Source organism: Phocoena phocoena, chromosome 1, assembly GCF_963924675.1.
Source record: "Phocoena phocoena chromosome 1, mPhoPho1.1, whole genome shotgun sequence".
In the NCBI taxonomy this organism is placed as follows: Eukaryota; Metazoa; Chordata; class Mammalia; order Artiodactyla; family Phocoenidae; genus Phocoena; species Phocoena phocoena.
Genome location: NC_089219.1, coordinates 598,540 through 610,484, shown reverse-complemented (window position 1 = coordinate 610,484; position 11,945 = coordinate 598,540). Strand labels below are relative to the sequence as shown.

General features: G+C 55.2%; 1 protein-coding gene and 1 non-coding gene across 2 annotated transcripts; one reads left to right on the top strand and one right to left on the bottom strand.

Moving 5' to 3' along the window:
* Nucleotides 1-328: 328 nt before the first annotated feature.
* Nucleotides 329-1,033, top strand: FNDC10 (fibronectin type III domain containing 10). The gene has a single exon (XM_065898170.1). It carries the CDS (start codon nt 329-331, stop codon nt 1,031-1,033), a length of 705 nt encoding a protein of 234 aa, XP_065754242.1.
* A 6,994-nt stretch (nt 1,034-8,027) lies between these two features.
* TRNAR-CCU (transfer RNA arginine (anticodon CCU)) lies at nt 8,028-8,101 on the bottom strand. The gene has a single exon. It is a non-coding gene; the product is annotated as a tRNA-Arg (tRNA).
* Between the last annotated feature and the right edge of the window lie 3,844 nt (nt 8,102-11,945).

The window sequence follows — 11,945 nt, the reverse complement described above, 5'->3', positions numbered from 1 at the left end:
ACACGGCGAGAGGCCGAGGGGCACAGCCGCCCCGGCAGCGCCGGGCCTCTCCCGACCCGCGCGGCCGCCCCCTCTCCTTCGAGGTCCGCCCTCCGGGGGGGCCGCGGCCCGGCGAGGGTTAAGGGGGGCGGGGCGGGGGTGGCCCCGCCTCCGCCGCCGCGCCGGGTCCGAGCGCGCACGGGGCGCGGGGGCGGGTCGGAGCGGGCGGCGGCGGAGGGCGCGGCGAGCCGGGCGAGCGCGGGGAGCGGTGGCGCGGCTGGCGTGACCCACTGCCCGCGCCCGTGCGCCCCCGAGCCCGCGCCCCGCCGCCGCCCGGCCCAGCCGCAGGATGCGCGCTCCGCTGCTGCTGCTGCTGCTGCTGCTGCTGGCCGCCTGCGCGCCGCCGCCCTGCGCCGCGGCCGCCCCGACGCCGCCGGGCTGGGAGCCGTCGGCAGACGCGCCCTGGTGCCCCTACAAGGTGCTGCCCGAGGGCCCCGAGGCGGGCGGCGGGCGCCTGTGCTTCCGCAGCCCGGCGCGCGGCTTCCGCTGCCAGGCGCCCGCCTGCGCGGCGCACGCCTCGGCCGGCCGCTCGCTGCGCGCCAGCGTCCTGCGCAACCGCAGCGTGCTACTGCAGTGGCGCTTGGCGCCGGCCGAGGCGCGCCGCGTGCGCGCCTTCGCGCTCAACTGCTCGTGGCGCGGCGCCTACACGCGCTTCCCGTGCGAGCGCGTGCTGCTCGGCGCCTCCTGCCGCGACTACCTGCTGCCCGACGTGCACGACGGCGTGCGCTACCGCCTGTGCCTGCAGTCGCTGCCGCTGCGCGCCGAGCCCGCCGTCGCCCCGGAGCCCGCCGTCGTCCCGGAGCCTGCCGCGTCCGCCGAGTGCGTGGAGTTCGCCGCCGAGCCGGCCGGCATGCGGGAGATCGTTGTGGCCATGACGGCGGTGGGCGGCTCCATCTGCGTCATGCTCGTGGTTATCTGCCTACTCGTGGCCTACATCACGGAGAACCTCATGCACCCGGCCTTCGGGCGCCCGGGCCTGCGCCGGCAGCCCTGAAGTGCGAGGCGCCCGCCAGACCGGGCTCTGCCTGCCCGACTAGGGTGCGGGAGGCCCCAGGCCCTTGGCCCGCTCTCCCCTCCCCGCTCTCGCTCCATCCTGAGGATCTCCACGCAGGGCCTGCTGGAGATAGATGGGGCACCGGCCGGCCCTTCCCAGGGCCTTGGAGTCACCGCACGACCTTTCCAGCTGAGCAGCCGCCTCCCAGACTCCAGCTCGGGACTGGCCCTTGGGCCTGAGTGGAGATGCCAGCCGCGTGCAGGGCTCTCCCCGCTCTCCAGAGCCCTTGGGGGGTACCATCAGAGCACAGAGACCCTCTTCGCAAGAGCCATTGGCACCCCCGGGCCGTCACCCTGCGCCTCCAGTCTGTGACGAGTTGGAAAAAACCAGGCTGTCGTTATGGCTTGGTCACTGTGTGCTTTTCCCACTCAAGGGGGCCGCTTGGAGCCTGTCCTCTCCCCGCCCCACCCCAGTGGGCTTAGGTAGCTTCGTGCCTTAGTATCTCGGGCCCACTGCGGGAGCCAGCCACCCTTCCAGTGCTGTCCAAGAGGGTCTGTGGCCCCGATGCTGGCAGCTTGCGCGTGCTTCTGGCCAGAGCCCCCCTGGGGACCCTCCCTTCAAGCTTTGCAGGAACATCCAGTTTGGGTAAGAAGCGTCCTGCGGTGTTTCCCTGTGTGGGCATTTGACAAGTTGGGAGCCGTGACTTAGCTCGGCAGGCGGCCCAGCGTCCAGCTGTTGTTTCCGGGGGTGAGTGTCCCCTGACCTCGGGGGGAGCTGGCAGTTCACCAGGGCTGGGCTCCCTCCCCTTCCTTTTGTGTGTCTGGTGAGGACTTTCCATGGGGACTGGGGGTCTGAAAGAGCAGTGCCGTATCCAGAGGGTGAAGGATAGATGCCAACTTGCCCAGCTGGACCTTCCACTGTGATCTGGATCCCAAGCCTCAACCACGGCATGACGGACAGCACCACGCCACCCCATCCCCGAGCCAGTGGCCAGCTGCCCCGGATCTGGCTGGGTGCTGCCCCCCGCCCACCTACCCGCTCGCCGTGGACTGAAGGCTGGCCTTGCCCGTCTCCGGGCAGACCTGAGCATCTTGGCCGAGGTTCCCTCCTGTGCCAGCCACCTGACGATGCTGGGCGCTGGGAGGGGCGAAGCATGGCTCGCCCGGCTCTGCGTGAGCCCCCGACTGTGGCTGTCCTGGACCCGGCACATCTGGAGTCACTGTGGCGAACTCCCCCTCCCCCAGCAGCCACCAGCGACCCTCACACCAGCAGCCTGGCTGGTGCCCCTGCAGCGCCCACTCCCTACCTCTCTGTCCTTGCTCTGCCCGCCCCTGGCGTGGCACTGGTCAGGCGTGAGCCTGGCGCCAGTGTCTAAATGTCTATCATTCTTAGACCCAAACCACTGTCTTGTGTACTTATTTGGGAGGGGGGAGAGAAGGGTGAGGGGGAGAGTGGAACCCCTTTTTCCCAGCTCCTCAGGCATCAGCCCAGTGGTTGGCCCTGGAGCCTTTGCAGGTCACGTGGGGTTAGCCCAGGCCGGGAGCACAGGCACCCTGCCCTTGTGGCTTGTGGCAGAGGGACAGGCAGGGTGTGTCTCAGCTGGCCTGTCCGCCTTCAGAGCTTGGACAAGCATCTTCTCTGGGGTCTGCTCTGTGGGGCGGGGCTGGGGAGTGGCACCTGCCGCAGTTGGAAATAGCCCCGCCTCAGGAATGACCCGCTTGAGCTGTGACAGGCAGCAGTGAGGTGGCTCCAGAAGGGCCCCCTCCCCAGCCCGGGCATCCCCACGCGGTGCTAGAGCTGGGGGGTGGGGGCCAGAGGACGGACCTGGGGCCCCTGTGTGTGGCGCACACTGTGTCACCCCCTGCATTCCCTACTGGGCCTCCCCCACCTGGGCTAGGCTGTCCTTGAGATCCTGGAGCCGGCTGTGACCCTGAGGGGCAAACAGCTGGGGGTGGGCCATGCTCTGAGGAGTGACTCGTCCCGCCTCCCGCCAAGGGAGCGGGGTGCAGTGAAGTGTCTAGACAGCCAGCAGGAGTGGAAGGGGTTCCAATTCCTCCAGCCTGGCTCCCTGGGGGACCTCTTCCTCTTGCAGCTTTAGGCTACCCGCGACAGGCGCTGAGGTGTCTTCCGCAAGGGTGGGGCTGGCAGCCCTGGTCCCAGGCCCTGGTGCCCTGCTGTCCATCCTCTAGCTCCTGTGCGCAGCTGGGTTCACAAGCGGCCACTGTGAAGTACTTGGAGGCCTGCCCTGGGCCCTTCCCCCAGCCGTGCAGCTGATTTGGGGCCCCGTCTGTGGCCCTGACTGGGCTCACGCCAGCTAGAGCCACAGGCCTGTCCTACCCGCCGATTCTCGAGGCTGCTCAGTACGGACCCGCAGCCCTCCGCCCCGGAGATGCCTCTTCAGGGCTCTCTTCAAGGGCTTCTTGGAGGCCCAGTGTCCAGCCCAGCAGGGTCCAGTGGGGGAGCCCTGGCCTGGAGACGGCATGGAGCTGGTGTCCATGAGGAGCACTTCTGCTCCTGAACCGTTGCCACCCCTGAAAACTGCTTCCCCAGGTGGCCCTTCCATTCTGGGGGCGCGGGGACACCCAGGCTCCTCCCCTACGAGCCCCCAGTCCTCCATCCCCACCACATCCCGGTGGCTCTCTCTCTGACTCGTGGCTGGCGGGTAGACGTGCGGCTTCCCTGTGCCCTGGAGGTGGAGGTCCGGATGCCTTGTCCCTCAGTCAAGACTTCGTCTTTCTCGTGGTGCCTGAAGGTAACTTCCTTAAGCTTATGATTTCCTGACGTGGAGTAGAAAGAACTGCTCTGATTCTAAAACACTGAAGGGTTGCCTGGGCTGTCAGCCTGGCCCTGCCTTTCAAGAGCCATGCACCCTTTCAATGCCTCAGTCTCCTTGTCTGTGAAGTGGAAACAGTCATAGGACCTAACTCAGAGGCTTGTGTGGAGGCTTATGTGAGATCAGCCAGGCGGAGAAGCGTAAGTGGTCCGTGCTTGGTCCCGTCTGTGCCACGACTTGATGCGCATCCAGGCCGAGACCACCCCCGCCCGCGGCTGCATCCCTAGCCTGACCCTGCTCAGAATCCCGAGGTCCTTGAAATTCCACCACCAAACACACTCCCTGCTCACTCCCCAAAGCTGACCCACAGCTTGTGTTCCTCACTCAGCCAGCAGGAGGGATTCACGGTCATTCTGTGGACGAATGCCCAATGCCCTGTGTGGCAGGCTCTGGGGGCCCAGCAGTGACACCGGAGGTAAGATGCGGGCCGGCCGGCCTGCTCAGGCCCCTCCCCACGGCCCCCAGGGCAGCTGCTAACTCCCCGGGTCCCCCGGACATTCAGCCCTCCGGCCTCCGGCCTCCGAGGAGAAGCTGGTTTCATCAGCGCTGGCTCGTGAGGACCTCACACTCCCGGGGGCCGCTAAGCCAGGGGGTGGGGGTGGACACACAAACGTGCAGGCAGCATGAGGTGCGATGGAGGAAACGTTTCTCCACTGGGGCAGGGCTGTGCGGCTGGCGTTTCCCTGGTGATCTCAGGATTGGGGGACTGGGCTGTTGGAGTTGGTCTACAGGGACAGCCAGGGAGCTGCTGGAGACCCTGGCCCGGGGGATGGGCATTTTGGCCCCTTCAGCCTGAGTCTAGAGAGTCCTGGGTCCCTGACACCCAGAGCCTCCTCCAGCCGCATCTCTCTGGGGACTGGAAGCGTGACCCCAGCAAACGCCGGCCAAGAGGGGAGGAAGCGTCCACATCCCAGGGTGGGGTCAGGCTGCACCTTCTGAAGTCAGGAGCCCAAGGGCCACACACACACTGCCTCTTTCTTTCAAGGTCCCCCCAGATATCCCCCCTCCTTTAGAGATCTGTTATTTCATTTCTATGCTGTATCGGCTGTCTTTTCAAACTTTCATTTTTTCTAATGACCTCAGTAAAATGTTCCCTCCATTTCTGATGCGGGGTGTTCTTTCATAACTTTCGTTTTCCTAACTCTGTTTAGCTTATGACGAAATACTCAGTTAAAATGTCTACTTATTTTGGGGGCATGCCTCTCTGGCTTGTCTTCTCTACCTACAGGGATGTCAGCACGCTTCTTTTTTTCTTATGGAGAGTCTGGGTGGGAGTCACTCGCTGCTCTGTCCCCTTGGCCACATGTAACGAAGCTGGGTTTCCCTCGCTCTTAGGTGGGGAGTGGGTGGGCTGGGATAGCGTTCAGAACTTCCCAGCTCTGCTGTTAACCACTGCGTTGATTACGTGGCCTCACAGGTCTGGGATCTGCCTTTCCTTCCCCTCCCCCACTTTTATCTGGACTGTCTCCTTCCTTTGTCCCACGTGTCTCTGTCCTGCTCAATTTGGATCCCAGCGCGACAGATTCTCCCCATGCCGTTCCCTTCCTCCCTCATGGCAACCACTCCGATGTTGTGCTGCTGGGCTTGTTTTTAATTTTTACTCAACACCGTGTCTTTGAGATTTATCCATGTTGCAGAATGCACAAATGTTTAATTGTTTCTGTTCATTGCATGCAATTTCTAGTGTGTGTCCACCAGGCTGACTTGTCCTCAGCCCTGAGGGTACACGGGTAACTGCAATGCTAATCACAGTGTCGCCATGATAATGCCCATCCACATTCCTCAGGGACCCGTGTGAGGATTTCTCTAGGTGAGGGGCAGTGGATCTTAGGGGTGTGTGTACCTAACCACCACCATTATCAGTTTGTCCTTAACGGCCAAAGCAGTCAGCACTCCCGCCAGCAGGGCAGGTAGGTTTCTACTTCCGCAACCTCTCACAAACACTGTGTATTGTTTGGTTTCGTAGCTTTTGCCCATCTGTTGGCTGTGTAGCAGTAACTGGATTTGATTTTAATTTGCTTTCTTCTGATCACTGGAGAGGCTGCACACCACTTACTATTCAAGTGGCTAATACCACTTGAATTTCCCTGCTGAATAACTGCTTATTCATAATTTTTGTACATTTTCCCCTTGCTGTGGCTTTTTCCTCTTGATTTTCAAGAGGTCCACAAATAGTGCTGTCCAACAGGACTTTCTGAAATTATGAAAATGTTATCTGTGCTGTATTAGTTTCCTGGGGCTGCTATAACAAAACCACAAACTGGGTGTCTTAGAACAACAGAACTTTATTCTCTCATGGTTCTGGAGGCTGGAGGTCCGAAATCAAGGTGTTGCCAGAGGTGGCTCCTTCTGGAGGCTCTGAGGGAACGTTTCACGCCCGTTTCACGCCTCTCTCCAGTGTCTGGTGTGGCCGGCAATCTTTGGGGCTCCCTGGCTAGCGGACACATCACTCCAATCTCCAAGGACACCCCTGTTATGGCCTCCTCCTGTCTGTCTGTCTCCTCTGAGGCTCTGTGTCTGAATTTCCATCTCCTTTCTCTTATAAAGACACCACTCACTGTATTATTGCCCACTCTAATCCATTATAATTTTAAAGTATTTTATTTAGTTATCTATTTATTTGGTTACACCAGGTCTTAGTTGTGGCTCACCAGCTCCTTAGTTGTGGCATGTGAACTCTTAGTTGCGGCATGCATGTGGGATCTAGTTCCCTGACCAGGGATCAAACCCGGGCCCCCTGCATTGGGAGCACGAAGTCCTAACCACTGCACCACCAGGGAAGTCCCCTAATCCATTATAACTTAATTTTATTCCATCTGCAAAGACCCCTATTTTCAAATAAGGGCACATCCACAGGTCCCAGGGGTTAGGGTATCAACATATTCTTTTGAGGAACATGATTCACAGTAGTCACTAGTCTAGTCAGTATCTACTAGTCATTGTGGCTCTTTGGGGACTGAAATGTGACTAGTATAACCAAGAAACCACATCTTAAGTTTTAATTAATTTAAACGTAAGTTCAAATAGCCGTATATATTTAGTGGGGCTGTACTGAACAGCACAGTTCTAGATACATACCTTTGACTATTTATTTTTTAATTAATTAATTTATGGCTGCGCTGGGTCTTCATTGCTGTGCACGGGCTTTCTCTAGTTGCGGCTAGTGGGGGCTACTCTTCATTGTGGTGTGTGGGCTTCTCGTTGCAGTGGCTTCTCTTGCTGTGGAGCACGGGTTCTAGGCACGCGGGCTCAGTAGTTGTGGCGCACGGGCTCTAGACTGCGGGCTCAGTAGTTGTGGCGCACGGGCTCTAGACTGCGGGCTCAGTAGTTGTGGCGCACGGGCTCTAGACTGCGGGCTCAGTAGTTGTGGCGCACAGGCTTAGTTGATCCGCAGCATGTGGGATCTTCCCAGACCGGGACTCAAATCCACGTCCCCTGCACTGGCAGGCGGATTCTTAATCACTGCGCCACCAGGGAAGCCCCCCTTTGACTGTCTAGATGTTGCAAGTATTTTCTCCTATACTGTGAACATTGTTAACAGTGTCCTTTGTTGAAAACAAATCCCTAATTTTGATGACATCATCAGACCTATCTTTTTTTCCCTATATGTTGTATGCATTTTTTTTTTGGTCTTAAGCAATCCTTGCACACCCAGATAATACATAAATATTCCCCATGAGAATATTTTTTTCGACTGGCTTTATGACTTTACTTTTCATATTTAATTGTCTAGAGGTCACATTGTATATGGTGTGAGGTAGGGATCCAACTTTTTATATCAGCACACTGAGCCGATTTCCCCAATCCAGTCTGCAGAAACAATCCATCCTTTTCCAGTATGTGGTGGCCCCATATCATACACCACAACCCCACAGGTGCATGGGTCTATTTATGGGCTATTGTATTCTATTGGTCTGTCTGTCTTTTCGTACAGTGGTACCATATTATCCTTATTGTTATGATCTTAACATCTGTGGGGTGAGTTCCCACACTGCTCTCTCTTTAAATTGATATGTATGTTAAAAATATTTATTTATGTATTTATTTATTTAGGCTGCACCAGGCCTTAGTTGCAGTATGCAGGATCTTCGTTGTGGCATGCGGGATCTTTTTTTTCAGTTGTGGCATGTGAACCCCTTGGTTGTGGCATGCAGGATCTAGTTCCCTGACCAGGGGATTGAACCTGGGCCCCCTGCATTAGGAGCACAGAGTCTTACCCACTGGACCACCAGGGAAGTCCCACATTTCACTCCTTTAAAATGGACTTAGTGAGACTTCTGATTCCAGCCAAGATGAAGTAACAGGGACCAGAATTACCCTTTCACCTGAAACAACTAAAAATTCATACAAAATATGTGAAACAACAGTTCCAAATACATTGGCTATAATGCAATGAAGGGCCATGACCTCTGAGAGAAAGGAAAGAAATGAATTGAGTTCTGTGACTGCTCCAGCTTACTGTCTGGAGGATTTTCAGGATGCAGAGCAAGGAAGAGGGACTCAGGCAGAGCCCAGTATTGTCCTGAGTTAAATGGATGGATCTGGGAGGCCAGGGAGGCCAAGATGGCTGGAGTTTGGGGGGCAGAACACAGAATAAGAAAGAGGATGTGAAGATCTATAGCTTAGGACTGAATAGTGTGTGTGTGAGGGAATCACCAGGCCAAGAAAGGAGCCAACAAACAGGATTAGAGGCAAGACTCCTCAGAGTTCAAGCAGGGCCAGGAGCAGTGTCTCTGACAACCAGCCAGAGTGCAAACCCACCCCCGGGGCACCGATTACACATGTATCAGCTGCTGGAGGTTGCCCCACAACCTGATGCTCTGTTTATTTTTTCTCTTTCATTTTGTTTCGCTTTTCTGTTTCATTTATACTTTTTATTTATATGTCTTCAATTTCACTAACCTTCTCTTCTTCAATGTCTAATCTACCATTAAACCCATCCAGTATATTTTTCATATCAGATATTTTAGTGCAATGTATAAGAGAACAAGTTGGTAAATTGTACTTTATCAAACTTAAGAACTTTTGTCCTTCGAAAGACATTGATAGGAGAACAAGACGAACCACAGGGAGAAAATATCTATATATCACATATCTGGAATATATATACATAAACTTAATAACAACACAATGATAAATGCACAAATGATTTGGACATCTCAGCAAAGAAGACGTAGTTGACGGCAAATAAACACCCGAAATTATGCTCCATTTCATTAGTCACTAGGTAAATACACATTACAAACACACTGAGATACCGTGAGGTACCTCGTCTAAAAATGTCTAAAACTGAAAAGACTATCACATCAAATGCTGGCAAGGATGTGGAGAACCTGGAACACTGCTCATGGGAATGTAAAATAGTGCATCCACGGGACTTCCTTGGCAGTAAGACTCCATGCTTCCAGTGCAAGGGGTGCAGGTTCGATCCCTGGTCGGGGAACTAAGATCCCACGTGTGGCGTGGCACAGCCAAGAAAATATGAAGGAAAAAAAAATAGTACATCGCTTTGTAAACAATTTAGCAGCAGTTTCTTAAAAAGTTAAACGTACATCTAAACATATGATCCAATCATCCTACACCCAAGCATTAGGCCAAGAGAAATGAAAGAATACGTCCATACAAAGACTCATTCATGGGGACTTCCCTGGTGGCGCAGTGGTTAAGAATCCCCCCGCCAATGCAGGGGACACGGGTTCAAGCCCTGGTCCGGGAAGATCCCACATGCTGTGAAGCAACTAAGCACGTACGCCACAACTACTGAGCCTGCACTCTAGAGCCCGAGAGCCACAAGTACTGAGCCCGTGAGCCACAACTACTGAAGCCTGCATGCCTAGAGCCCGTGCTCCGCAACAAAAGAAGTCACCACAACGAGAAGCCTGTGCACCACAAAGAAAAGTAGCCCCCGCTCGCCACAACTAGGGAAAGCCCACGCACAGCAATGAAGACCCAAAGCAGCCAAAAAAAAAAAAAAAAAGACTCATTCATGCATGTTCACAGCAGCCTTATTTGTAATAGCTAGAAGCTGGAAACAACCCAAATGTCTATCAACAGGTTAATGGATAAACAAAATGGGGTATATCCATATAATGGCATACTTCTCAGCAACAGAAATGAACTATTTATACATGCAACATTATGGGTGAATCTCAAAATGATTATGGTGAGTGACAGAAACAAGACCCCCGAACCCCCCCCCCCAAAAAGTACTCTATGATTCCATTTATATAAAATTCTGAAAATTACAAACTAATCTATACAACAGGAAGCAGCTCAGTGGTCACCCGGTGAGATGGGGGGTCAGGTGGAGGGGAGTGCAGGAAGGAATTACAAAGGGGTATGAAGAAACTTTTGAAGATGATAAATACTATCTTGTTGCTATTTTAAATAAATTTAATTAATTAATTAATTGGCTGCATTGGGTCTTTGTTGCTGTGCACGGGCTTTCTCTAGCTGCGGGGAGCGGGGGCTACTCTTCGTTGTGGTGCGCAGGCTTCTCATTGCGGTGGCTTCTCTTGTTGTGGAGCACGGGCTTTAGGCACCTGGGCTTCAGTAGTTATGGCACGTGAGCTCAGTATAAAGAACGGCACCAAGAAACGGAGGAGAGCTTAATCAAGCTTTATTTGGGAACACTCCCGGGCGAGGTTCACTGGTCCGAGAGAGAGGGGCCAGAGAAGTCGCGCCCGGGCGAGGGTTTGGGAAGAATTTACAGGGGAAGAAGGGAAAGGGGTGTGGTGAATCCGGGAGGGCGCAGGTTATTCCTTATTTGGTGGTCTCTTCGGGTATCGTGGCAATATCCGGTGCCGGTTGCATCAGTCTTGGGACCGTTAGTCCCGCCCCTCGAAAGGCGGGAAGGCTGGGCCGGGTGGAAAGTCCCCACTGGAACTGGGTGGTCCGGAAAGTGTCCAGGTCAGTTTCTGGAACTGGGTGGTCCGGAAAGTTTCGGTCTGATGCATCCTGTGAGTCTGATTGCGTTCCCCTGCCTCGGGCCAGTTGGCCTTACAAGTAGCTGTGGCTCGCAGGCTCAGTAGTTGTAGCGCACGGGCTTATTTGCTCTGAGGCACGAGGGATCTTCCCGGACCAGGGCTCGAACCCGTGTCCCCTGCACTGGCAGGCGGATTCTCAACCACTGCGCCACCGGGGAAGTTCCCAAGACTAGTTATATTTCAGCTTGGGGTTCCCACATCATGATGAAAGTATAAAGTTCATCAGATGCTGGTAGCATAAGCACAGACAGTGCACAGAGGGCTCTGACAACCACCTGGGCACCTTCTCCCTCATGTACCTGCCCGACGAGTACTCAGTGAGTGCCTCTAGAGGAACATTTCTAAATGCACCACACATAAGGCAACAGAGCCATCTGGGCTGGAAGTGGAGTCCCTAGCCCTCTGGAGCTCAGAGTCTATGAATGCAGTGGGGCAGAGATGCACAGAATGCTAACAGTGTTCAGAACCAAACGAGTAAGTTGAGGGCGGTGCTGGGAGCAGAGAAAGGCCAGCAGGAGAAGAGGAGGACGCAGGTAAGCTTTCTTGAGGCTGGTGACATCTATCTGAATCTCAGTGCCTGGACTACGACTTGAGGTATGGGGGTGGCGTACGCAGAGGTAAGAAAGGCATGGGACAGTTTCCAGCTGGTGCTCCCTTAAGTTCTAAACAAGAAGCAGGGAGAGGTGAGGTAGGAGAGCTCGGTATTGCACCGGTACCGTCAGACCATAGTGTCTTTGAATTCAGGAGCACATACGGGGGAAGCCGTGGAGGGGGCTTTCCTTTCAAAATGTAAACAGCGCTATTATTTGTGGTGGGGGTAAGAGAAAATACATATTCATCATAAAATACAAAGTTAAGGAATTCAAAAAAGTATAACGGGCATTCAAAGCACTGTTAACCCTACCACCCATAAATGCCCTCTTTCTGGGGCTTCCCTGGTGGTGCAGTGGTTGAGGGTCTGCCTGCCAATGCAGGGGACACGGGTTCGAGCCCTGGTCCAGGAAGATCCCACATGCCGCGAAGCAACGAAGCCCGTGCGCCACAACTACTGAGCCTGTGCTCTAGAGCCCGTCCTCCGCAACAAGAGAAGCCA